The 27,197-nt window shown below is 42.1% G+C and overlaps 1 protein-coding gene across 2 annotated transcripts in view; it reads right to left on the minus strand.

The window, feature by feature from the left end:
- Window positions 1-2,139: 2,139 nt before the first annotated feature.
- LOC115148586 (CXADR-like membrane protein) overlaps window positions 2,140-27,197 on the minus strand; it is a 134,199-nt gene continuing 109,141 nt past the window's right edge. Inside the window, exons 3-7 of one of the 2 annotated variants that reach the window (XM_029690608.1) lie at window positions 19,509-19,638; window positions 9,430-9,597; window positions 7,879-8,001; window positions 7,581-7,722; window positions 2,140-6,007 (exon numbers count right to left, since the gene is read on the minus strand). In XM_029690608.1, the coding sequence (XP_029546468.1) occupies window positions 5,653-6,007; window positions 7,581-7,722; window positions 7,879-8,001; window positions 9,430-9,597; window positions 19,509-19,638 (918 nt within the window). In that variant the 3' untranslated portion in view covers window positions 2,140-5,652. Of the gene's footprint in view, window positions 6,008-7,580; window positions 7,723-7,878; window positions 8,002-9,429; window positions 9,598-19,439; window positions 19,639-27,197 lie in introns of both variants that reach the window. The other variant, XM_029690607.1, reaches the window with a different exon arrangement.

Raw genomic sequence — 27,197 nt, forward strand, 5'->3', positions numbered from 1 at the left:
GGACAGCACAGTACTGAAAAGAGCCACCTACGATTCCCCACATGGCAGCTTGTCATTGTTGCTAGTTATCTGACCGTCCAGAATCATAACAGCACTCGCTCACAGCCTAGGTCGTCCCTTGTACAGGATAGTAGGTTACTTTAATTTACTTTTCAACAGGCAACAATTTGTAATACTTCTCAATAATCTCCTTGTATCTTGAGAGAATGTTATGAGGAATTTGGCCTGATGTTACATTTTTCTTCGAAACACATTTGATGATGTTCATTGTAAAAGCATTCAAAACAATTGTTATCTCTAGAAATGGTTCTCATACCTCTACTCGGGGAAATATCTCACCTGACTCACTTAATCAAGCGATTGATGATTAGTTGACAAATTGAATCTGGGGTTTATTCATTATGGCAATTCTGTTGCAAAACATTTAGTCTGTTGCAAAACGTTTTGCAACAGAAACCGTTTACTCTAAAAGGAAAACGTTTTGCAACGAAAACAAGTTTCTATTGGACAAATTCAGGTAGGTCCCATTTCGTTCCGCTTGCTCTGTTTGCTTCCATTTGGTTCTCAAGCGGTAAATGGTTCCCATTGAAAGACGTAATGAATACACCCCAGGTGTGCTAGCTCTGGAATAGATCAATGTCTGAGGGTCCCTGAGGAGAGGTTTTAGAACAGTATCACTCACAGTGTAATGAAATGGCTATATTTTACCACTAGAGTGCCTCATTGGCCTTCTTATTGTAAAATGAGCGCTCTAGTTGGCCAGAGAATGTTTCTGCATGTATTACTAGTATATGTACATGTAACTGCCAAAATAAACAAAAACCTTGAGGAAATGAGGGATACAAAGTAAATTGAAAGCAGGCGATTCCACACAGGTGTGGCTCCTAAATTACTTAAGGAATTAACATCCCTTTATGCTTAGGGTCATGTATAAAAATGCAGAGTTGCCCATTATTTTGGCTACCATGGCTAGAAAAAGAGATCTCAGTAACTTTGGAAGAGATGTCTCAAAGGAATGTAGGGGATTTAAAGTGTGTGTGTGTGTCTCAGTCACCAGAATTCAACCCAATTGAACAGTTATGGGTGATTCTGGAATGCTGAGACAGCGTTTTCCACCACTATCAACAAAATACCAAATTATGGAATTTCCAATGGAAGAATGGTATCGCATCCCTGCAATTGAGTAACAAACACTTGTAGAATCTACGCCAAGGCGCATTGAAGCTGTTCTGGCGGCTCGTGGTGGCCCAACACCCTATTAAGACACTTTATGTTGGTGTTTCCAATATTTTGGCAGTTGTCTAGTGTCATTGCCAATGAAACAAACAGATGGGGAATCTTGAGGACAGTGTTGGTTGGTTGGTTGTTGTTCTTGTGTGTTGCTGCAGAGTCACAGCAAATTGACTATCCTCATTCGATCAATTAGAAGGTCAGCTGTCTCACTGTCCAGCAGTTTCCATGATTATAATGGTTATTTATGACTTTGCTAGTAGACACCCTAATCTGGAGGGACATTGTACAGATGGACATTGTTTGCGAGCCCACTCCGTTGAAGAGCCGCGCTCAAGGGCACAACAGCACGCAGACCCCATCTGGTGTTTCACACAGCAACTTTATGGCCAGCCATTTAATATGCCCTTCACTGCCCCATCAAATGTTGAGATGGAATGGTCTGTATTCTGATTGGATCTGTGGATATTGTCTGTGTCTTAGAAACCCCAGGGGTATGGTCTGTGTCTGAGAAACCCCAGGGGTCAAATTGTAGAATGATCTGAGATGTCAAGGGGAACTTGTCTATGTAAACTTTTTTTAAATATGTATTTTTAGGGTTTTTGGGGGGGGGGAGACAGTGACAGGCTTGAATAGAAGGGAGATTCAGAGGCAAAAAGGCCTGGATTCAATCCCACACAGGCAGGGGGATCATGCATGTGTCTGAGGCAGGGGCCTTAACCGCTAGGCTAGATCAACTCCAGGCACTAGTATGTGTATTTCTATACTTTACGCCCAGTTTCCCAGACACCAATTAAGTCCTAGACTAAAACGCATGGACAGTAGAAAATCTCCATTGAAATGGCTTAATGTGTTCAGGAAACCGATATGTGTGTCTGCATATCTGAAGTAGAGAACAATCAAACCAAGTGGCTCTTCATCAAATGCTTTATTACAAACCAAAACAGTACTTATTCAGATATTGTAGAAATATACCATTTTCACTCGAGAGGGAGGTATATATATATATGGCCTTTTTGGTTTACCACAACTCAAAGTAACTGCATGGCATTGTCAATCAAAGAAAATAGAGTGAGAGAAAACATATTGTCCTTCTAACAGTGTCGGTGTGTTAAAAGGACTTAATGCAAGCAAAACACAAACAGAGAGGACAGTTTAAGAAAGTGCAAAGTACTTCAGATTGAATACTTAACCCAAACAAAGAAACTCAAAATGAATAAAAAAATTATAAAACCTTCCTTATTTACAGTCATAGTATTTGTTTTAAGATGATCATTTATATATTTATTGAAGCAAAATTACTGTTCTTTCTCTAGTTAAGTATCAATGTCATGCATATCCATCGTTTTTCAGCTTTGGATGGGTTCTTTCTCCCTTTAACGTTACACTGTATGCATGGTTTCTAACAGAGAGGTCCCATCACTCAACCCATAGTGGAGGTCTTCAGAGTAGACAGACACTAATGAATGACATCAAGATGCACGTTTTGTACTAGCTAAACTAGGGTAATGTCCTTTTGGAGTCGGCACATGGTGAAAAGGCAATGTAATGCCTGTGGTTCACGTTATTCCAATTCCCAGCATGGTTTGGAGCAGACGGTCTTTCCATTCCTCCTGTCTGCCAAGAAAGACATTCCAATGAAAAAGGGTAGAAATCTTAATGATTCAGGACGCAGAGCAGTCCGCCACGGCTGAATCAGATGGGCAGCGAAAGGTAGCTATCGAACCAGGGAAATTCACAGAGCAACCCGGATAACTGGAAAATCATTCCCGGTACGTATCACACACCATCAAACGGCCATAAAAGCTGCATTCAATCAGCCACTAGGCCTCTCTATATTGGCTTTCAGCAGTATTATGGGAAATTATAAGAGGGTTGTGGTGGGTAATCACTAATAAGGAGCTCTCACTCAGGTGTCATCCTCTCATCTTGCCACTCATCCGTGTCCTGGTTTAAAGGAGCTTTTCAAACAGCAGTGGGCAAGCTAGAAGTACTCAAGAGACTCACCGAGACAAAGTTGCTGATTTCTTTTCGCTCTTGGAACTGCCCACGATTCAGGAGATAATTTCACCTTCACTACTGGAGTGACATTATCAAAGAAAAACATTACTAAAGGTGAATCTGGTGGATTTCAACCAGGCATGAACCAAAACCAGGTTAACTTGTAATGTTTTTCAAGGAGTATAGACTCCTGAGTACCCGTCCTGGTTCCAACCCTTTCAGAGGCCAGAGTGTGAGTGCACGCTTATGCCCTCTGCACTGTGGGATGAGTAGAGCCCGCTCCCTTCTGGGTGATCTAAGATGAGTGTGCTGGTTTATCCTGGAGGGCGCCACAGCATCATTCACTTCAAATACCTCCTGACATCTCATCCATCACATGGACTGTATCGCGAGGGAGCCAAAATAAGGGGTGTCTCTCCGGGAGGAAGCAGTCATAATGCTGAAGGACCAACGTGCTGGCAGACAAGAATATCGCTATGCAAAAGTGATGCCTTTGTATCTGAGGAAAGCTCAGGCAAATGTTGACAATTAAGTCAGAGAGAAGGATAGGGCATAATCCAACTTTCAGCCGGGACATTTTATTGAGTTTGAGTTGAAATTCTGTGTTTGGCCACCATGAAGAGACTTTGATAGAATGATTTGAGTTTCTGAAACTAGTATGACTACATGGCTAAACAAAATCACTCAAAGCAATTGTCCTTTTCATTCCTCATCTGCTTGAATAGAATCAATCTCAGATGTACCATACCGTAGGGTTAACCATTCAAAACAGTGAAGCTGTATTCCTTAATGTTTTGTGAATAACTTTTCTGTAATGTATTCAATTAAAAAAGGCACTCTTCAGGATCATAATTGCCGTTCTTCTATAATTACAAGGTGCCGAACCAACACATATATTATGATGTGTAATGGCCCTTTGTTCATTTTCCAATAATACAGAACCTATTTATCATGTTTTCAGCTACATAAACAGTTCAACTGCAGGGGATTCAACTTATTACTGCAAATCTCTGCTCTTCATTGAAAAATAAGAAGGATTGATCCAATGACTTTATATACTGCAAGATATATCAACACATTCATTAGTTTGTTCATTCAACCGGATTAACGGACATGCTATTTACACAACACAAACAAAAAAACATTTTCATCAAACATCAACAGTGGCACTTTATCGATAGGGCTTATGTGCATCCATTTATTAATAATCCTTAAACATTCTGAGGAATCTGAGATAAATGAAATAAACTATTCTCCACAGCAATACATATCACAGCCATGAATAATCCCCTATGTTGACCATACGGGATTCTATGTCATATATTCCTATGGGTTTATATGACACTGTCCATGAACATGGGAAGATAACGTTACATATGTCCAGACTTGTTAAGTGCATAGTGCTGGATACACAGAAAACATGGAAGCAGGGGAAATCAATACAGATATGTCCATGTTGCTGCGAGTGACCCATGTGCAGGTATATAGGGTGACAGACAGGTGACGTGTCTATGTGGAGTCTCTTACTTACTTTTACTTAAGCTATATCATCTTTGTACAATTACAGGAAAACAACCCTCTTGCATCAGCAGAAGACTTTCATTCACTCTCATTGGTTTGGCGATCGATTGGTGCTTCCCTCCCTCCTCTCTGAGCCAATCACCATGCCTGCTGGCCTTGGTGGGAGTCCAGGGATACATGGAGGTGTGCGATGCCACCGAAGCAGCCTCAGAGATGTTGATTGCTCGGTGTGGCTCGGAGTGAGAGTTTGGCAGGTGTGGTGCCTAGGCAAGCCTGGGAAAGCAGGTGTTTGGAGAGCTGTTTACTTTTCCTGTCTGTTTTTGATTTTTTGTTTTGTCTGCCGTCTGGTTTGATCTGGTCGGAAGCAGGTGGTGTGAGACACCCAGACACCCTGGCCTGTTCTCTGGGGAGCTATGCAGCCCGTGTTTCTCCTTTGTTTGTTCTTTTCTAGTCCTCTGTTTGCTCTAATTCCCTCCGTCCATAACCCTCCCACTTTCACGACTGTCAATTCGGTTTAAAAATACCTAAAATCTACTTAGGGTCCTCCCCTGTTCCTGCCACCTCAGAGTATGATACACATCACTGCCCGCATTAGTAAAATCAGACAAAAATACAACGAAAGTTCTGTCGTCACGGGAAGGGAATATGAACATGAGATTTCGCTCTGTATTGCTTGTACAGGAGAGGGGGGCGAAAGCTCTTCTTATGAAAATCTTCCCTTCATAAGAATTCTCTGAATTATACTTTTAGATGGTGACTATGAGTAAGGGGGAGTTTTACTTTATGGTATAGCTGGTTTTCACAGGGTCTCTGGGGGCGGGCTGGGGGTTGCTGTCTGCTGTGTACGGGTGCTTCTTGTTTCTGTCTGTCTAAGTCTACTCCTTTGTCCCTCCCTTCCCTCTACACAGTCTGGAAGGACTTGGTCTGGGCAGGGATCATGACCGGCGTTGCCCCCATGCGGGCCAGGTTCCTGGGGCTCAGTTTGGGGGGAGGGCTGGGCTTGGCCGGAGCCGTGCGGGGCTCTGGGGTTTTGGGAACGACTTGTGTGTAGGCGGGGGGCTGTTGGAGGAAGCTGGGGGGCTGGCCGTTCTCCTTGAGGGTGGTCACGGCGGGCAGGCGGGCGTGGGGCCCCCGGGGGGCGCTGGTGTGAACCATGGATTGGGTGGAGGAGGTGCCTGAGCGGGAGCTGCCAGAGTGGGACGAGGAGAGAGAGTTGGGCTTTACCAGTTTGGCCTTGGGAGCCTCAGCATCCTCCCTGAGACAGAGACAAAGACAGGTGTGGCTCAGAACATCGAAGGAATAATTGGTAATATTAATGAAAATAAAAACCTTCTACATAATGCACAATGAGTGCATTAAAGCACATTTATAATGGTTTAAATGCAATGCATAATGCATTATGAACTTTTACGTCTTCATATAATTATTTGAAGTAACTGGCCAAATACATGGTACTCTGAATGGCTGAATAACTGGTATCCACTTCTTACAATGAACCCTAGTTAGATCAAGTTACGACAGCACATCAACAACATGCGATTGATCATCACTACGTCATTTGCAACCCCTCACCTTTTCTAAACAGTAGTCTGACCTCAGACCGTGTGTGTGTGTGAGTGTGAGTGAGTGTACGAGTGGGTGTGTCGCCACTAATGTTCCATATGTAAACAGGACCGAAGCGACTGTCTGCTCTGTGACTCTTCCCCTCGCCGTGCCACTCCATTATTGATGCACAGCCATCCCCCTGTGCCTGCATAATTCAGCCTGACACTTGCAAATAGGCAACAGCGTGGATGCTACGCTATCGGCCAAAAATAGCTGCTGTTGTAACAAGCACTGCCAGCAGCATTATCAGACATCATTTAGGATGCTGGAATCTGCTTTAAGAGGTGAGGGATGGTCCGGCTGTAGTGGAGCTACAGTACCGGCGGGATAGGGAGGAAAGGGGATGGTATACATAGGTTGGAGAGAGGATGCTAAGCAGTCGGGTTTAAGTGGTGGTGTAAACCTGTGTTGGTGGATAGAGTGAAGTCCTTTTTTGTACCAACTAGGTGAGGGTTTTTCCCCACCCTATCTGTTTATGTATTTACTTTTTGTTAATTCTGGTTGATTTTGTTATGTACCGTAATTTCCGGACTATTAGCGCAGCTGAATTTAAGCCGCAGCCACTGAATTTAAAAAATATATTTATTTTGAACATAAATAAGCCGCACATGTCTACCGGTACATTGAAACAAATTAACTTTACACAGGATATAACGAAACACGGCTTGTAACAAAAAATAAAAAATTAGCAGTAAGCTTTAGTAGTCTTTTTGCACTGTGTCAATTCCTCACGCTGCTGTTTCCAACGTCTTATCATCGACTCATTAAGACCAAGCTCCCGTGCAGCAGCTCTATTTCCTTTTCCAACAGCCAGATCAATCGCCTTCAACTTGAAAGCTGCATCATATGCATTTCTCCGTGTCTTTGCCATGATGAGGGTGACAAAATGACTACCGTAATCAGAATGATGGGAAGTTTGAGAGCGCTCGATTTAATCTAAACAGTAAACAAAAAAGTTGTTTGACCTTAACCCGTTCGGCAATTTCATTGGTCTAATGAAAGCTTCATGCCGCCAAAAAACTGAGCACGTCACAGAATGTGTTTTTTTGGAGAATTTTTTTTTGAAAGCGGGTAAAATCCATATATTAGCCGCGTCATTGTTTAAGCCGCGGTGTTCAAAGCGTGGGAAAAAAGTTGCGGCTTATAGTCCGGAATTTACGGTATATTTGATTATCTTGAAATGAACCACACCAACCTAAATGTGTTTGCGTCTGTGTGTGTACCTGATCTCGTTAGGCGTCTCCTCCTCCTCGTATTTCTTCTTCTCCTTCTTGCGGAACACCAGCCAGATGATGAGGATGATGAGGAGGACGCCGAAGGACACACCCACCACGGCACCTGCCACCACACCCATGCCCCGCACATCTGAAATGCACACAAAGATAATTATGATTCACGGGTTGGGAGAAAGTGATAGCTATTACTGTTTTGAAGTCCTACAGATCATTTTTGGTAACATCTATGGGGTTATAATATGAGGCAGTGTGTGTGTCTGTGTTGGATATAGCCTGGGCTACTCACAGTGTATCTTGACCTCTACGGTGCAACTCTCCTCTCCCACATCGTTGCTGGCGGTACATTTATACACCCCAGTACTCTCCTTGGTCAGGTTCCTCAGTGTCACTATCTCTGAGTTCTTCAAATCTTACACAAGAAAAAACAACAGGACAAGGTACAGTGATTGTGATGCAATTTAAAGCTTTTCTCAACTATCACATCCAGAAACACCATTGCAGGGGATGGTTATTTGGACAGTGTTTGAACAACCGCCGAATTGTGATAGCTAAGAATGTAAACCAATTCAGAGTGACCATCCAAATTCGTGTCTCTACTGCATGTTCCTGCAAGGTCACTTTCATAATGTTTCAGTGGATGTGTGATGAATAGTACAGTTCTCTGTTCCTGATATAGACTACTGCTTTTTGGACCAAAGATCATTGGCCCAATCCCAAACTATTAGGGGCTAGCGGCCCCTAATAGGATTCGATAAGAATCTGCGGCATTGCATTATAGCTGTACATTACCATCTGATAGACTAGGGGGAGTTTTCGCCATATTACCTAAACTATCCAATCCTAGAAGATCTACAGTACACAAAAACATAAGGCGTAGCGGCTGGTGTTTGATTTGGGATTGGACAACTCAGACCTTTGCTGTAATAGATGTGACTGTGGCCAATTTCCCAGAACAGGTACATGTAGATAAGGGATTGTTATTGAATAAGAACTTGGTCGAGTCTGCATGGGAGTAGTGTCTCTCCCAACACTTGACTGGACACAAATAAGGATACTGGAGGTGGTAGATCTGATTTGAAATTGGTCTGGCATTCTGACACATACTTTAATTACATAGGTATGTTCTGTCCCAAAAGGGGATCTGAAAAAAGAGGATATGGCACAAAAGTGCAGGAAAATGCTTAGAACAAGTATCAAGTTGACATTTGAGTCAGTTTATGACTAAAGACTAATCTGACTTATGACAGACTTGTCATTATGTCTTGAAGACTTATGGTTGCACCCATGCACACAGCATCCACACACTGTCACAGTATCCACCGAGGATGGCGCCCCTCCTCGGTCGGGCGACGCTCGGCGTCGCCGGTCTACTAGCTGCCACCGATCTATGTACCTGTGTTCTTTGGTTTTTGTCTGATCTAGCCCGCACCTGTCTCTTGTCTGTCATTAGTGGGGAGGTATTTAGTTTGTTTCTTTGGGTTCGTCTTTGTGCGGGATTGTTTGTTCGTCAGCGGGCAGGTCTGTGAACGTTCTGTGCTTTTTGCACATTTTTCCCCAGCGGATTCTCGCTAGAGGAATATTGTATTTGCCAGGCTGCGCCCCGTGCGTATTTTTGTTTTCTCGGGGTTTACTGTGTTCCCGTGTGGTCTCTGGGCGCACCCTATGCCCTTTTGTGACGCAGAGTGGTTTTTCGGTGCAATAAATATATCGTTCTACGACACTACTGGACTACGTCTCCTGCATTTGACTCTGCCCTTTCCTCCTGCCTTAAGGAACCGTGACACACACAGAATACATCCACACACAGAGAGAGCCTGCAGTGGACTAGAGGGCTTACCTATGAGGGCAAGTGGGGGCAGCTTCCCTACATACTTGCCCTTGTCCAGCACCCTCTCCCATTTGTAGTTGATGGGGTCAGAGCCGTCTGCAGACTTACAGCTCATCTTAACATCACTACCCTCCAACAGCCGGCCCTCCATCCAACATCGTGGCTTAGAGGGCTTCACTGGGGACAGAGAGAGAGAGAGAGAGACACACACACAAACACACACTTTGAATTAGATAAATAACAGGTCCATATTCTGGGTCATCATGGGCTCAGGGAGAGAGTAGGGGGTTAAAGTTTACGACGAGACCCAAACTTCACCCTTGACTGACCCACAGATCACCACCCAACCTGACATCTGGACTTAGCTGAAACACCTGAGAGACATGGTGCACAACCTGGGAACCATCGTGGAGCAGAGAGAAGAGTTGAGCATCACTAAGACTGAACTCACATGCTATAAGAGCCAGGTGGACGAGCTGAAGATATGGAATATAGGTAGTATAGTTATATTTTTATGTTATCAATTTAGTGTAGTAAATCATGTTATTAGTAAACCAATAAAGCTGTGACTATATACTAACTGAATGTTGTCTTAGCCATGGGGACCAGACGGACAAGCAGTGAGAACAGACTGACAGAGTGAGAAAGAGGTGGAGGAGCTGAAGAGAGAGAACACAGGCGAAGAACATACTGTTGGCTTTGAAATACATAATCATGTCATATTGACCAACAGAAAGCCAAACATATCTTGAGTTCTTATTTATTCTTATTGATGCAGCCTGGATTCAAACCAAGGACTGTAATGACACCTCTTGCACTGAGATGCAGTGCCTTAGACCGCTGCACCACTCGGGAGCCCTTAGTTACATTTGTAAATTTTTCTCCAGAATATTGAGTCATTGAAACTGAAACAGTGCATCCCATATGGAGGCAGCAAACAATGTACCAGTCCAGCTGTGATTTACAACCTGAGAGAAGTATTTTTTGGACTACCAAAAAATGTATTGGTGAATTATAACCCACTGTTCCCTGGTAGGCTGTCATTGTAAATAAGAATTTGTTCTCAACTGACTTGCCTAGTTAAATAAAGGTTAAATAAAAAATACATTTAAAAAAAGGCTGGGAATGTCAATACAATCCAACTAGCAAGGGCAATGATCACAAGTCAATCATAACGTGGCTAATAGGCTAGCGTATCTATCTATGTAGCAAGCTAAAAACACAGCCTAACATTAGCTAGATAGCTGGCTAGGAGGATGTCATGTCATGCCATTGGAGGAGTGGGTGAGTGACTGACTTTTTCCCCGATATCATTTTTCAGTGACTATGCACAGCTAGAGATGCAGGTGTCATTTGGTTAGCTAGCAAGAACTTGAACGACTGTTATACAGTTAGCATGTCTCTTGCTTTCACAAATTCACTCTGGCTATCTACTCCGATTTCAGAGCACTCTTGTCTGAGTGTGTGAGAGCGCAGAACAACTGATGAATTTACGAACGCGCAACACCTGTTGAATACGACCGGTGTCAGTAAATGTAGGCAAACAAAATAATAGTTAGTCAAGAATGCTCTAGATAACATGTAAACAGCCTAACCAGCTCTGCTACAGAGTGTAAAATGGTCAGAGTGAGATCGGCTCTCATTTGTGTCTGGAAGTAGCTAGCTAGCAAGCTAGCCAACTTTAACCAGTTAGCTTGGGTGCTTGGTTGGGACAAGCATGCATTGGCAGGCAAACAACTCGCCCAACATTTTTTTATCAGTGCAATTTTTACGGCCAACTAGCTGAAAAGGTTTGAGAGGGTTTATCTTCGTTCGTTCGATGTTAGCTCATCTTGCTCTGGCTAGCATTAGTTGTTGATCTTGTTGTTATTGATGTGCATAACTGAGGGAGTGAGAGCCTACCTTTTCATGTTTTTTTATCAATAGGACTGTAAAGTTCGTGGTGTTCACATATTTGCAGAAATCCATTCAGGTGTATTTTGTAGCTTTGGGTGAATACATTCTAATCATCTAAAGTCACGCTGTTGCAACTGCCTGTAAACACACAGTCCAGTTCAAAGTGAATGATGGGAGGCCCTTGTGGCAAATGGCTTGTTTGCATGAAGGTCACCGGTAACTTAACAGATCTTCATTATAAAGGGTTTAAACACTGTTTCCCATGCTTGTTCAATGAACCATAAACAATTAATGAACATGCATCTGTGGAACGGTCGTTAACTTCTTATGGATCCCTTCACGCACCAATCCCGTTAGCGGGATCGATTTGACAACACCCAGTGAAATTGCAGTGCACCAAATTCAAAAACAGAAATACTCATAATAATAATTCATAAATCATACAAGTGTTATACATTGGTTTAAAGATGAACTTCTTGTTAATCCAGCCACAGTGTCAGATTTCAAAAAGGCTTTACGGCGAAAGCAAACCATGCGATTATCTGAGGACAGCGCCCAGCATACCAACACATGAAAATCAGATTTCAACCAGGCAGGTGCTACACAAAAGTCAGAAATAACGATATAATTCATGCCTTGCCTTTGAAGATCTTCTTCTGTTGGCACTCCATTATGTCCATTAAACATCACAAATGGTCCTTTTGTTTGATAAATTCTGGTCGTTATATCCCCAAAATGTCCATTTATTTGGCACGTTTGATTCAGAAAATACACCGGTTCCAACTCACCCAACATGACTACAAAGTATCTAATAAGTTACCTGTAAACTTGATCCAAACATTTCAAACAACTATCCTAATCCAACTTTAGGTATTTCAAAAACGTAAATAATCGCAAAAATTTAAGACGGAATAAACTGTGTTCAATAGCGGATAAAATGAAAGTGGAGCGGGTTTCAGGTCACGCGCCCCAAACAAAACAGTCCACTTGGCTCTACACTCAGAAAGGAAAGGGCTACTTCTTCATTTTTTAAAGGAAAAACATCAACCAATTTCTAAAGACTGTTGACATCTAGTGGAAGCCATTGGAACTGCAACCAGGTCCCTCATAAATCTAGTTCCCCATAGAAAACCAATTGAAAAGACAGTGACCTCAATTCCTTTTTTCCCTGGATGGTTTGTCCTTGGGGTTTTGCCTGTCAAATAAGTTCTGTTATACTCACAGACATAATTGTTACAGTTTTAGAAACCTTAGAGTGTTTTCTATCCAAATCTACCAATTATATGCATATCCTAGCTTCTGGGCCTGAGTAGCAGGCAGTTTACTTTGGGCAGACTTTTAATCCGGATGTGAAAATAGTGCCCCCTAGCCTTAAGAAGTTTTAAGACACTAGCAGCTTACAGACGGTAGGCAATTTAGGTCACAGTTATGAACATTTAGGACACTAAAGAGACCTTTCTACTGACTCTGAAAAACACCAAAAGAAAGATGCCCAGGGTCCCTGCTCATTTGTGTGAACGTGCCTTAGGCATGCTGTAAGGAGGCATGAGGACTGCAGATGTGGACAGGGCAATAAATTGCAATGTCCATACTGTGAGACGCCTAAGACAGCGCTACAGGGAGACAGGACGGACAGCTGATTGTCCTCGTAGTGGCAGACCACGTGTAACAACACCTGCACAGGATCGGTACATCCGAACATCATACAGTATGGCAACAACAACTGCCCGAGTTACACCAGGAACGCACAATCCCTCCATCAGTGCTCAGACTGTCCGCAATAGGCTGAGAGAGGCTGGACTGAGGGCTTTTAAGCCTGTTGTAAGGCAGGTCCTCACCAGACATCACCGGCAACAACGTTGCCTATGGGCACAAATCCACCATCGCTGGACCAGACAGGACTGGCAAAAGGTGCTCTTCACTGACGAGTCACTGTTTTGTTTCACCAGGTGTGATGGTAGGATTCGCGTTTATCATCGAAGGAATGAGCGTTACACCAAGGCCTATACTCTGGAGCGGGATCGATTTGGAGGTGGACGGTCCGTCATGGTCTGGGGCGGTGTGTCACAGCATCATCGGACTGAGCTTGTTGTCATTGCAGGGAAGACATCCTCCCCTCTCATGTGGTACCCTTCCTGCAGGCTCATCCTGATATGACCCTCCAGCATGACAATGCCACCAGCCATATTGCCCGCTCTGTGCATGATTTCCTGCAAGACAGGAATGTCAGTGTTCTGCCATGGCCAGCGAAGAGCCAGGATCTCAATCCCATTGAGCACGTCTGGGACCTGTTGGATCGGAGGGTGAGGGCTAGGGCCATTCCCCCCAGAAACGTCTGGGAACTTGCAAGTGCCTTGTTGGAAGAGTGGGGTAACATCTCACAGCAAGAAATGGCAAACCTGGTGCAGTCCATGAGGAAGAGATGCACTGCAGTACTTAATGCAGCTGGTGGCCACACCAGATGCTGACTGTTACTTTTGATTTTGACCCCCCCTTTGTTCAGGGACACATTATTCAATTTCTGTTAGTCACATGTCTGTGGAACTTGTTCAGTTTATGTCTCAGTTGTTGTTATGTTCATACAAATATTTACACATGTTAAGTTTGCTTAAAATAAATGCAGTTGACAGTGAGAGGACGTTTCTTTTTTTGTTAAGTTTATATTTAAACTCAGCAGCACCCTCAGCGCCCCTACTTCCCTCGACTATGCCGATATCCTCGACCTGTCCACAGCCATACAAATTTATATTTTTTCATAAAAACAGTAAAACAGCTTTGAAGATCTGCATGCATTGGTTGTGTTTAGGCAGGTCTTAAGAAAAATACGTGTACCAAAAGTTTGTATTTCGAAGAACCTCTAATATGATAACCTATAGCAAGACGCGTAGTCAAATTATGAAAATTGATAAAAGCAGCAATCGACAAATAGTGCCAAGGAGCACGCATGTAAAGAAAATACCATGGTTTTAAAAAGGAATAAAATGCAAATCTAAAAGTAGCCTAAAGAGTCTAGCCTAAGTGTGCAGCGCCCATCATTGTTGCCTCAATAACTCAATTTTTTTATGTAACATTTATCAGGAATATTCCAAAAGTATGGACATCAGCTCTTGTGCTGCCAATCCATAAGGGCGGGGATAGTAGTGATCTTAATAATTATCACCTCATTTCAAGGCTTCTTTGTCTAGCTAAGATTCATGAATCATTGGTAAATGTACAACTTTGCTCTTTTTTATCTGTGACACGTATTTTCAATGTAAAGGCTTTAGGCCTGGGCATAGCACTATTACAGCAATCACTTTAGTTAATTATCTTGTCAATGCTTTAGACACTAAAATGAAATGTGCTGCTTTGTTTGTGGACCTGTCAAAAGCTTTAACGTTGATCATGCTATTTTATTGAATAAGTTGTCGTCGATAGGCCTAAGTGCTGACGCCGCTTCACGGTTTAATGATTATCTTAGTGACAGAATTCAGGCCATGGTGATTGATAGGGTTAAGTCTGAATTTCTTGAAGTACATAAAGGTGTACAAAAGCGGTCGATTTTGGGACCTATTCTCTTCATTATCTATATAAACACCATTGGTCAATCTGTAAAAAAATTGTAAACCATCTATATGCGGATGATACTATTTTGTATGCTATTGCCCCCGACTGTTGATCTGACTGGGTCAAAACTACAGTCAGATTTTATAGCTATGCAGGAATTCCTTGCTGATTTAAAATGTGTGCTTTATACAGGAAAAAAGAAATACAAACTCTCGTAAGAATGTTTCAGATTAACTACATGTTCACTCATTAGATGGTTCTCCAATCGAAAGTGTTCCCGCATATAAAGGAATTTGGATTAATATGGATTTGATGTTTAAAAAACATAAAGATGAGCTGGTTAAGAAGCTAAGAAACAGATTGTGCCTTTCTCTAAGCAGTAGGAAGCAGATTATTCAGTCAACCTTTTTATCTGTTCTTGATTATGGAGATATTATTTATCAAAGTGCAGCTGCTACTACTCTTAAACCTTTGAATGCCATTTACCATAGTGCCCTTCGTTTTGTTACAGGTGACAGTCTTGATACTCATCAAATCAAATCAAATTGTATTTGTCACATGCGCCGAATACAAATGCTTACTTACAAGCCCTTAACCAACAATGCAGTTCAAGAAATTGAGTTAAGAAAATATTTACTAAATAAACTAAAGTAAAAAATAAAATAAAAATCCAAAAGTAACACAAGAAAATTACATAGCAATAACGAGGCTATATACAGAGGGTACCGGTACCGAGTGAATGTGCGGGGGTACAACTTAGTCGCGGTAATTTGTCCAGTGACTATGCATAGATAATAAACAGCGAGGGGGGGGGGGGGGGGTCCATGTAAATAGTCTGGTTGGCCAACTGTTCAGTAGTCTTATGGCTTGGGGGTGGGTAGAAGCTGTTAAGGAGCCTTTTGGTCATAGACTTGGATGCTCTCGATGGTGCAGCTGTAGAACTTTTTGAGGATCTGAGGACCCCTACCCCTGTCACAACACAACTGATTGGCTCAAACGCAATAAAAAGGAAAGAAATTCCAGAAATTATATTTTAATTGAAATGCATTCCATGTGACTACCTCATGAAGCTGGTTGAGAGAATGCCAAGAGTGTGCAAATCTGTCATCAAGGCAAAGGGTGGCTACTTTGAAGAATCTCAAGTATAAAATATATTTGTTTAACAATTTTTTGGTTACCACATGATTCCATATGTGTTATTTCATAGTTTTGATGTCTTCACTATACAATGTAGAAAATAGTCAAAATTATGAAAAACCCTTGAATGAGTAGCTGTGTCTAAACTTTTGACTGCACATATATATATATATATATATATATGTGTATATATATATATAGTACCAGTCAAAAGTAACAGTCAAAAATGTATTAAATGATCTGCATATCGAGTTGAGTGTCACCAAGGCTGAACTTCACTTCGCAAAGAACCAGATGAAGGAGGAGACTGAAGGTAACTGTCAATGTGCCCTTGAGCAGGCACTTACTTATGAATAAATACACAATATTTATTTTTGTCATACAGGTATCTTCACAGCATCAGTGAGAGAAGTCTACTACTTCAGATTCACTTCCTGTGGTGGCATGGATACAATGATGGGTGTATTCTGTTTAAGAATGAGCAGAAAGTAATGTTCGCATATGAAAAATATGATGCTGATCGGTGTTTGGAGTATGCATCTTATGCAGCTGTCCTGGACAGAGGAGGAGGATGTGGTCTACATGCATCTCCCTGCCAGCTTCATGCTTTATGATAATTCCTCATATCACTGTAACTCCAGCCACAGACTGCTCTCTCTGCTACCACACGGCAAGTGGTACCAATGCACCAGTCTGGAACCAACAGGACCCTGAACAGCTTCTACCCCCAAGCAATACAACTTCTAAACAAGACTGCTAAATAGCTAATCAAATCTCAATGTGCCAATATTTTATTTTAATTACATTTTTTTTAATCTGATCTTTTGCCCTGCATTGTTGGAGAGAAGAAAAAAAACGTAAGTAAGCATTTCACTGTAAATCTAAACCTGTTGTCCATGAAGCATGTGACAAATAAAATGTAATTTTATTACAGAATGTGAATGTTACCTTGATAACAGAAAGTGTTTCACATTGATGTTATGAAATGCATTCTATAAGCATTGACTATCTGTCTGTCATTACTGTGTCCTTACAGCATAAAGTAATCTATCAATATGAAATCTGTAATAATATCCAAGTTGACCGGTGCATCACTAACAAGTCTGAGGTCACATAATCTCCTACTAGATAGATCAACCAGGATCGACCAGTGTTTTTTTTGTATTTTTTGGTACTTTTTAACTACTGTCATTGCTGCTGAAAACCACACTGAGATCAAAGCATTGTATTCTTGCCAGCTGAAAACAGTTTCCCTATGAACAAACAAACATGATCAAACACACGTACACATAATATAGAGAGCCCCCCCCATCCACTTCCTGCTCTCTATCACGGACCTCTCTTCCTCTGTTTTCTCCTAATTTTGCTGAGCAGAGCGAATTCTACCCAGGATGAAATTAAGGGGGCTGAGGATGAGGGGGAGCAGGAGGCAGGGGGCCCTTCATCTTGTTCATGTGTCAGAATCACTTCCCAATGCCACCCAACTCCAATCCCCCCCCCTTTCCTCAAGACCATTGTCTTCCCATTGAACAAGACAAATGCTAATGTTTGTCTACCTAAACATCGAAAGTGCCATTGCAAAGCTGCGGGCCAATTTGTGAAAATGTATGCGGCACACTCCCTAAACGTCTTAATGTGGGAGACCGTACGAGGGTAGGACAGCCTGGAGAGAGCTCTATATTAGAGCTATACACAGTTAGATGCTGTATCACAGTGTCAATGGTGCTACTCAGTGGTGTAAAGCACCTAAGTAAAAATACTTCAAAGTACTACTTAAGTCATTTTTTATAGTATCTGTATTTTACTTTACTATTTATATTTTTGACACCTTTTACTTCACTAGATTCCTAAAGAAAATAATCTTATCAAGGCACAAGGCGAGACCCAAATGCAGGAGGCATATGATTGGAGTCTTAAAATGTTTATTAATCCGAAGGGGTAAGCAAGAGAACGGTCGTACACAGGCAAAAAGGTCAAAACCAGATCAGAGTCCAGGAGGTACAGAGTGGCAGACAGGCTCATGGTCAAGTCAAGCAGAATGGTCAGGCAGGCGGGTACAAAGTCCAGAAACAGGCAAGGGTCAAAACCAGGAGGACTACAAAAAGGAGAATGCAAAAAGCAGGAGAACCAGGGAAACCACTGGTTGACTTGGAAACATACAAGATGAACTGGCACAGAGAGACAGGAAACACAGGGATAAATACACTGGGGAAAATAAGCGACACCTGGAGGGGGTGGAGACAATCACAAGGACAGGTGAAACAGATCAGGGTGTGACAAATCTACTTTTTACTCCATACATTTTACCTGACACCCAAAAGTACTCGTTACATTTTCAATACTTAGCAGGACAGGAAAATTGTCAAATTCACGACTTATCAAGAGAACACATGGTCATCCCTACTGCCTCTGATCTGGTGGACTTACTAAACACAAATACATATTTTGTAAAATTATGTCTCAGTGTTGTAGTCTTCCCCTGGCTATCAGTACATTTTTCCAACAATAAAATGGTGCAATCTGCTTTGCTGAATAAGGAATTTTAAAATATTTTTACTTTTGATACTTAAGTATATTTAGAACCAAATACTTTCAGACTTTTACTCATGTAGTATTTTACTCGGTGACACTTTTACTTGAGTAAGTTTTTATTAAGAAATCTATATACTTTTATTCAAGTATGACAATTGGGTACTTTTTCCACCACTGGTGCTAGTTACCCTTTTATCTCTTGTTGTCATTGGCCAGTTAAGGATTTGGATCGGGTGCAACATGTGGCAGTGGTCCAATGTCGACCCTTTGGAGTTCGTTTTCGCTTTTACAAGTAAGTCACAAGTAACTGCCATCTTATACTTTAGTGACACCAACAGGTTCGTTAGGTAGTGATTCAAACATCTCACCGACAGTGTTCGTGTGGTCATTGCCAGTCAACCACCTCACTGGGCACAGACGTCAACTTAACGTCTATTCCACATTGGTTCAACGTAATTTCAATGAAATTACATGGAACCAACTTTGATTCAACCAGTGTGTGACCAGTGGGACAATATGAAGGGACAAGGGACAGTATCACTTCTGTAATTGCTATCCATCACATACAGTAAGCATTTAAAACCATGTTACACATTTTAACAGTGAAATATTGGTGGTGTGAACGTCTCTTGAATCTCTGACTAGAGATGCCCACTGCCACCTGTACTAGATGTGTGAGTGCATCCCTTTTCAAGTGCCATAAGTATGATACTGTGTTGTGGTGAATTCAGGGTTAGCCTAACCAAACCCAATTCTCTAAGGGTATTTTATGTTCGTGTGACTAATCATGTGGTGGAGCTCTTTATATTACCTTGTGTGGTGGTGACTGGTTTTGATGGTTCCTGTTAATGGGGTTTTTGTTTAAAGTGTGAAAAATCATAAAAATACACAGCGGGTCCAGAACTTACCCAGTACTATGAGGTTGACCGTGATCCAATGGTACTTCCCCCCGTTCTTCACCTTGCAGCTGTACTCACCCGAGTCGCTCAGGGTGAGGTCACTGATCAGTAGGGAGGCGTCCCCCTTGAGGTAGTCCCCGGCTAAGGACAGTCGGCCCGCCTCCGCCTCGTTGGGGTCGTACACCCGGCCCGCAAAGTAGGTGATCACCTGGCAGGGAGGAAGGGAGGGAAGGTGGGACGGAGGGAAGAGGTAAAGAGAGATAAGAGGTGCTGGCTGTGTATAGCAGGACTTGTCTGGGAGAGTTGGAACTGTGGTGCAGCTGTTCTGTACACATGGTTATCCGGGGAAACGTTGTGGGTGTGTGTAGGTGACACGCACATGGATACATGCACATATGCAAATACACTGTCACATAAACAGAAGCATGAACATGCACACACATTTTTTTACACTTCAGTCATTCAGCAGACACTCTTATCCAGAGCGACTTACCGTAATGATTTTTCATACTATGCTCTAGCAACTGAGCCACACACACACACACACACACACACACACACACACACACACACACACACACACACAGTACAGTACAGTACGAAAGGGTGGTGACCTAGGGAGCTCTGAGGTACCGGAACGCATGAGAAAAAAAATCCCCTTTAAAGTAAAGCGTTGCATGCATATCATTGCATTTGCATAGAGCAGCAGAGTAGAGGAACTTACAAAAGTTACACACATGGAGAACATTTTTAGTGGCCTAGGGTCCGGGAAAAATGTGGCCTTTTATAAATGCATTTCATGCAATTCTACGTCATTTTACATGACTGGAGACTTTGGCATAATCTTTTTAATGCCGCGTTCAAAACATGGGAACTCGTAACTGGGAAATCTCTGACTTCCGACTTCAAGACAACTGAGAACTGTGGAAAAAAATAGTTTTGAATGGTCATCCAACTCAGAATTCCAAGTCGGGAGCTCAGGCCTCTTCCTAGAGCTCCAACTTTCCAACCTGAAGATCACTGACGTCATGATTCGACCTTGTTTCTTTCCGAGTTCCCAGTTGTCATGAAGTCACCATAATACCACACAAATGATCAAAATGACAGGCTACTGACAAGCTGAGAATCTTGAGATCAATAAAAATGACCTCGTCTTGAATCCATCAGTAGTCTAGGCCTCGGTGTGTGTAAACACATATTGTAGGCTACAATACGAGGAGGAAACTATAGTCCTAAAAATGCTTTCCAGCTTCACTGACTCACCTAATGATGCGGTGTTCACTCGCTGGCAATGGCTGATGTGCTCGTGCCAAGAGCCTCTCTTGTTTTACTTTGTAAAACAATAGGCCTTTTAGAAAATGTATGAAATATTTTGGTGGCCTACAGCAGACAGATTAAAGTCCTCTTTTCAGCAGGAGCCATTTGCTTTCCAACCAGTCTTTCCCAGCGATTGTATTTTAAGTATTGCCAAAGGCCTGTTTTGTCTGTATGCTGTTTGTTCACTGACAGATTTGCCGCGCGTTCCCGACTGTAGGCTATGCCTTGTTATTGGGCTACATTGTACAGCTAGGCTTTTTTTAAAGAAGAAGCTAATCCTCTGTGGCTAAATTATATGCTTTCTCATGGTGTAGTAGCCCATTCTGAATTATTTCATTTATTTCTGAACAGACAGCAGTAAGTCTATAACTTTGGCAAATTAATTTACATTTTTCATGGGCTCTGCAGCACCTCCAGTATAACTTTGCAAATGTATTTCAATGTATCAGTGGTGCTGCAGCTCCTGCAGAACCCTTCGCCCGGCTGATTCTATAAGGAAATAAATTATCAAGTGCAACGCTGGAGAGATGAGTTGCAGGCTCATTCATGTCTATCAAAGCAGAGAGAGGGAGAGAGATCAGGCTTTGAAATACTTTGCTAGCATCTACAGTAGGCTACACACCGCTGTTTGAGTTGAGTGCTGCGGTGATGCGTGTTGTAGACGATTTCATTCCCTTCATCTGAACATCGGAGTGTCAGTAACATGCATGTCAGTTCAGTGCACACTGCGTAACTGAGAGAGAAACATTATTGCGGACCTACATCAAAAACGACCTCTCTAGAATCCATATGACGGAAATCCATCACAGTGACGGAGAACTTTAACCCCTATTGTAAATACAGTCATCATATTATTCTGATCATGTGGTTATCATACCACATGCTGTGCTTTATAAGGTTATTTCTATAAACAATGGGGCCAATCGGTGACATTGGGATCAACATTTCAAAATGGTTTGAAGCAAAAATAAAAAGGAAGTTTATGCAGTTCCACATGTGTACTTAGAGGAGTAAAGGTGAATATATGCAAATTGGCCCATAACTCCATCTATACAAGAACATAGGCCTAGGACAATACATCCTTTAGGGTATAATTTATATAACTACATATAGGGCCTGATATAGAACCCCTCCCCAAAAAAGCATGCAAAAAGTGTCAAAAAAGTAGACTATTACCATTTTAAGAATAATAATAAATGTAGGCTTTGCCAATGCAATGATATTCAAATTATTATTACATTCTAAAATATGTGATAATAATGTTGACATTGACTGACTAAAACATTAGATGCACGCATGCCGATTTTTCTGCAGCCCAGCGGTTTCCAAACTAGGGGTCGCGACCCCATGTGGGGTCGCCTGATATAAAAATGGGGTCGCCGTAGAATTTCCAAAATCCCCTCCAAAAATGATACAGTACCAGTCAAAAGTTTGGACACACCTACTCAATCAAGGGTTTTTCTTGAAGTGTGCAAAAGCTATCAAGGCAAATGGTGGCTACTTTGAAGAATCTCAAATCTCAAAGATATTTTTGTGTTTTTTGGTTACTACATGATTCCATATGTGTTATTTCATAGTTTTGATGTCTTCACTATTATTCTACAATGTAGCATATAGTAAACATAAAGGAAACCCTTGAATGAGTAGGTGTGTCCAAACGTTTGACTGGTATTGCATATACAAACAAAATATATGGTCCCATGTTTCATGAGCTGAAATAAAAGATCACAGAAATATTCCATACGCACAAAAAGCTTATTTCTCTCAAATTTTGTGCACAAATTAGTTTACATCCCTGTTAGTGAGCATTTCTCCTTTGCCAAGATAATCCATCCACCTGACAGGTGTGGCATATCAAGAAGCTGATTAAACAGCATGATGCTTATACAGGTGCACCTTGTGCTGGGAACAATAAAGGGCCACTCTAAAATGTGCAGTTTTGTCACACAACACAATTGTCACGTCTTGACCAGTATAGGGGTTATTTGTGATTGTAGTTTGGTCAGGACGTGGCAGAGGGTATTTGTTTTATGTGGTTCGGTGTGGTGGTTTGTTTAGAATGGTGTTTGATTTATTATTTCCGGGTTTTGGGTTATGTTCTATGTTTTTGTATTTCTATGTTCTTTCTAGTTTAGTATTTTCTATGTTAGGTATTGGGTGTTGGACTCTCAATTGAAGGCAGGTGTTTGTAGTTGCCTTTGATTGAGAGTCCTATATATAGGGATGTGTTTTGTTTGTTAATTGTGGGTAGTTGTCTTTAGCACTGCTGTTATGTGTATAGCCTGCTAAACTGTTTCCTGTCGTCGTATTGTTTTTTGGTGTTCACATTCAATAAATATAATGTTGAGCACGCAACCCGCTGCGCCTTGGTCCTCTCTTCACGAAGACAGCCGTTACAACAATGCCTCAGATGTCTCAAGTTTTGAGGGAGAGTGCAATTTGCATGCTGACTGCGGGAATGTCCACCAGAGCTGTTGCCAGATAATTTAATGTTAATTTCTCTACCATAAGCCAGCTCCAGGGTCATTTGAGAGAATTTGGCAGTGCGTCCAACTGGCCTCATAACAGCAGACCACGTGTATGGCGCCGTGTGGGCAAGCGGTTTGCTGATGTCAACATTGTGAACAGAGTGGCGGTGGGGTTATGTTATGGGTAGGCATAAGCTTGCGACAATGAACACAATTGCATTTTATTGATGGCAATTTGAATGCATAGAGATACCGTGACGAGATCCTGAGGCCCATTGTCGTGCCATTCATCTGCCGCCATCATGTCATGTTTCAGCATGATAATGCACAGCCCCATGTGGTTCTCAACTAGTCTACCTGGTTAAATAAAAGGTGAAAAAAAAAATTATAATAATAATGTTGCAAGGCTCTGTACACAATTCCTGGGAGCTGAAAATGTCCCAGTTCTTCTAGGAGGTTCACCAGACATGTCAACCATTAAGCATGTTTGGGCTGCTCTGGAGCGATGATTACGACAGCGTGTTCCAGTTCCCGCCAATATCCAGAAACTTTGCACAGACATTGAAGAGTAGTGGGACAACATTCCACAGGCCACAATAAACAGCATGATCAAGATGTCGCGCTGGAAATGGTGGTCATACCAGACACTGACTAGTTTTCTGTTCCACGCCCCTACCTTTTTTAAAGGTACAGTGAATTCGGAAAGTATTCAGACCCCTTGACTTTTTCCCAAAAAATGTACATTACAGTTTTATTCTAAAATGGATTTAATAGTTTTTTCCCCATCATAAACTTACACACAATACCCCATAATGACAAAGCAAAAACAGGTTTTAAAAAAACTGAAATATCACATTCATATAAGTATTCAGACCCTTTACTCAGTACTTTGTTGAAGCACATTTCGCAGCGATTACAGTCTCGAGTCTTGTTTATGACGCGAGTCTTGTTTATGACCCCTGTATTTGGGGAGTTTCTCCCATTCTTCTCTACAGATCCTCTCAAGCTCTGTCGGGTTGGATGGGGAGCGTCGCTGAATGCCAAGCGTCACGTCTGGAGGAAACCCTGCACCATCCCTACGATTAAGCATGGTGGTGACAGCATAACGCTGTGGGGATGTTTTTCAGCGCCAGGGACTGGGAGACTAGTCAGGATCTATGGAAAGATGAATGGAGCAAAGTACAGAGAGATCCTTGATGAAAACATGCGCTCAGGACCTCAGACTGGGGCGAAGGTTCATCTTCCGACAGGACAATGACCCTAAGCACACAGCCAAGACAGGGCAGTAGTGGCTTCAGGACAAGTCTCTGAATGTCCTTGAGTGGCCCAGCCAGAGCCCGGACTTGAACCTGATCAAACATATCTGGAGAGACCTGAAAATACCTGTGCAGCGAAGCTCCCAATCCAACCTGACAGAGCTTGAGAGGATCTGCAGAGAAGAATGGAAGAAACTCCCCAAATACAGGTGTGCCAAGCTTGTAGCGTCATACCCAAGAAGACTCCAGGCTGTAATCATGCTTCAACAAAGTACTGAGTAAAGGGTCTGAATACTTATGTAAATGTGATATCAGTTTTTTATTTATAATACACTTGCAAAAATTTCTAAGAACCTCTTTTTGATTTGTCATTATGGGGTATTATGAGTACATTGATGAAAAAATAAACAATTTAATCAGTTTAAGAATAAGGCTGTAACATAACAAAATGTGGAAAAAGGCAAGGGCCTGAATACTTTCCGAATGCACTGTATATTGTTTAAAATGGCAGGTTTAACACGAAATGTATTTGTCATGTGGCGCAGCGGTCTAGGGCACTGCATCTCAGTGCAAGAGGCGTCACTACAGTCCCTGGTTTGAATCCAGGCTGTATCACATCCGGCCATGACTGGGAGTCCCATAGGGCGGCGCACAATTGGCCCAGCGTCGTCCGGGTTTGGCTGGGGTAGGCCGTCATTGTAAATAAGAATTTGTTCTTAAATGACTTGCCTGGTTAAATAAAGGTACATTTTTTTTATTAAAGTTAAAAATAAAATACTAAATAACACAAAATAACAATAACGAGACTATATACAAGGGGTACCGGTACCGAGTCAATGTGTGGGGGTACAGATGATTAGTCGAGGTAATTTGTACAAACAGGCTGCACTGTTTGACATGACTATAAGTTAGCTGTAGTTGGCTAGCTAGCAAGCAATGGATAAGAACATTGCCAACCAGTATAATTGAACGACAGGGTTGCGTGTCTGGCAACCGAACTAATAGAACGAACGACCAGCCGGCTTGGGTAGCAACCCTAGATTTGTGTCGGGACTATATCTTGTGGAAGGATGAAATAATATGAATACATTTATCAAAATACTTTTTTTATGTTTGTCATCTCTTTACAGCAATAGCCATTTGCATTCCAAAATGTTTTACCGCAATTGTATTTTTTAATATTGCGTTATGCCTGGCTGAGTCTCTGCTTTTCACTGACAGTCACAACTCAACAATCATCTATTTGGTATTTGCAGCTCGTGCTGTCCAAATTGCGGGCCCTAACGACAGTAGGCTATGCAATTTAAAACAATCCACAGTGATCCTCCGTGGCCAAATCATGCTTTCTGTTGTAGTAGCCTATTTTGAGCGACTTTATTTCTTTCTGTATAGACAGGAGTAAGCTAATTAGGCTATATCATTTCTTGGCAATTCAATTTACTTTAGGGAAAGCTTCCCCTAGCCTTATGGACACACAGCCTATGCCGTTTAATGTGGCATAAACACAACCAGTCATGATGTTTTCATCACATAACAAAGGCACTCCTGTATGCTACTTGCGCACCTTCGTCCACTCACAAAATAATTTCAGCATCCAAACCCCAACAGTGCAATGTGCACCCGCAATTTGATGAATGGAAAGAGACACCTGCTACTAAACACCTACGTGTATTGTAATGATATTCTGCATTAGGCATTAAGCCTACACTTGTAACCTGAATTGATGCATCCACTGTTACCCAAGCGCCTCGGTCTCGGCCACTCATCTCCCCCTTGTCGGTGAGCCGAGAGCCGCTCATCATCTCTCCACAATGACAAAATGTAAATGTTCTACTCAAACCACAAAGCAATTTGGAGCGTATACCACCTGGTTTCCAGTCAATTCGCACATTTTTCATGCGGTTGACACGCAGTAATGTTAAATAATGTTTTATTCATTGCGATAGGCTCACATTTTACCGGTACGGCATACCCCCCACTATTTTACCGCTTTACCTTTACCCCTCCTGGTACCCTAGTTAATAGAAATACCATGAACAAACTGTGTCTAGCACGGCATTATCTAAGACCCAAAGACAAAACAAGACGTTCCTTCATTACTTGACCATGTAGGGACATTTATAAATCAAAAATGCAAGGATCAAGACTTCATTTCATAATTTGACCATGTAAGGACATTCAAAAATCAACAAATGCATATGTTTTCCCCCTACAGCACTTAAAGTTTATAACCCCCATTGCAGGTATTACATATCACCATGGATATCCAAGCAAAGCCTGTAAAGTGGGCGAATGAGATTTTATTTCCGCGGATAAACCGCAAACTGTAGCAGCACTTTTATTAACCCGCAGGGAAAGAGTGGAAGGAGAAAGTAGGCGGACGTATTGGTCTAACGAGCCTGACAGTACCTTGGAGGCTAGATTGACCAGAGGCCAAATGGAAAGAAAACTATGCCCACCTGCCAATTCCCGGTCATAAAAAAGAACTGCAGATGGATTCAGTGAAACCAGGATGACAAAAACAAGACAGCCTGCATGCTGAAAGAGGCAGATCTTCAAAGTTGAGAGAAGTGGATGAGAGTTTGATTCAGTCCTTTGGGGGTCCTCCTAGTCATTGAGAAGACTTAATATTGGCCTCAATGAACTGGAGATAGTGACATACTGTATCTTATGTCATGAAGTCATATGTTATGTCATCTTATGTCATGCGGTAGTAATGCCCACTG

Source organism: Salmo trutta, chromosome 15, assembly GCF_901001165.1.
Source record: "Salmo trutta chromosome 15, fSalTru1.1, whole genome shotgun sequence".
Classification (NCBI taxonomy): domain Eukaryota; kingdom Metazoa; phylum Chordata; class Actinopteri; order Salmoniformes; family Salmonidae; genus Salmo; species Salmo trutta.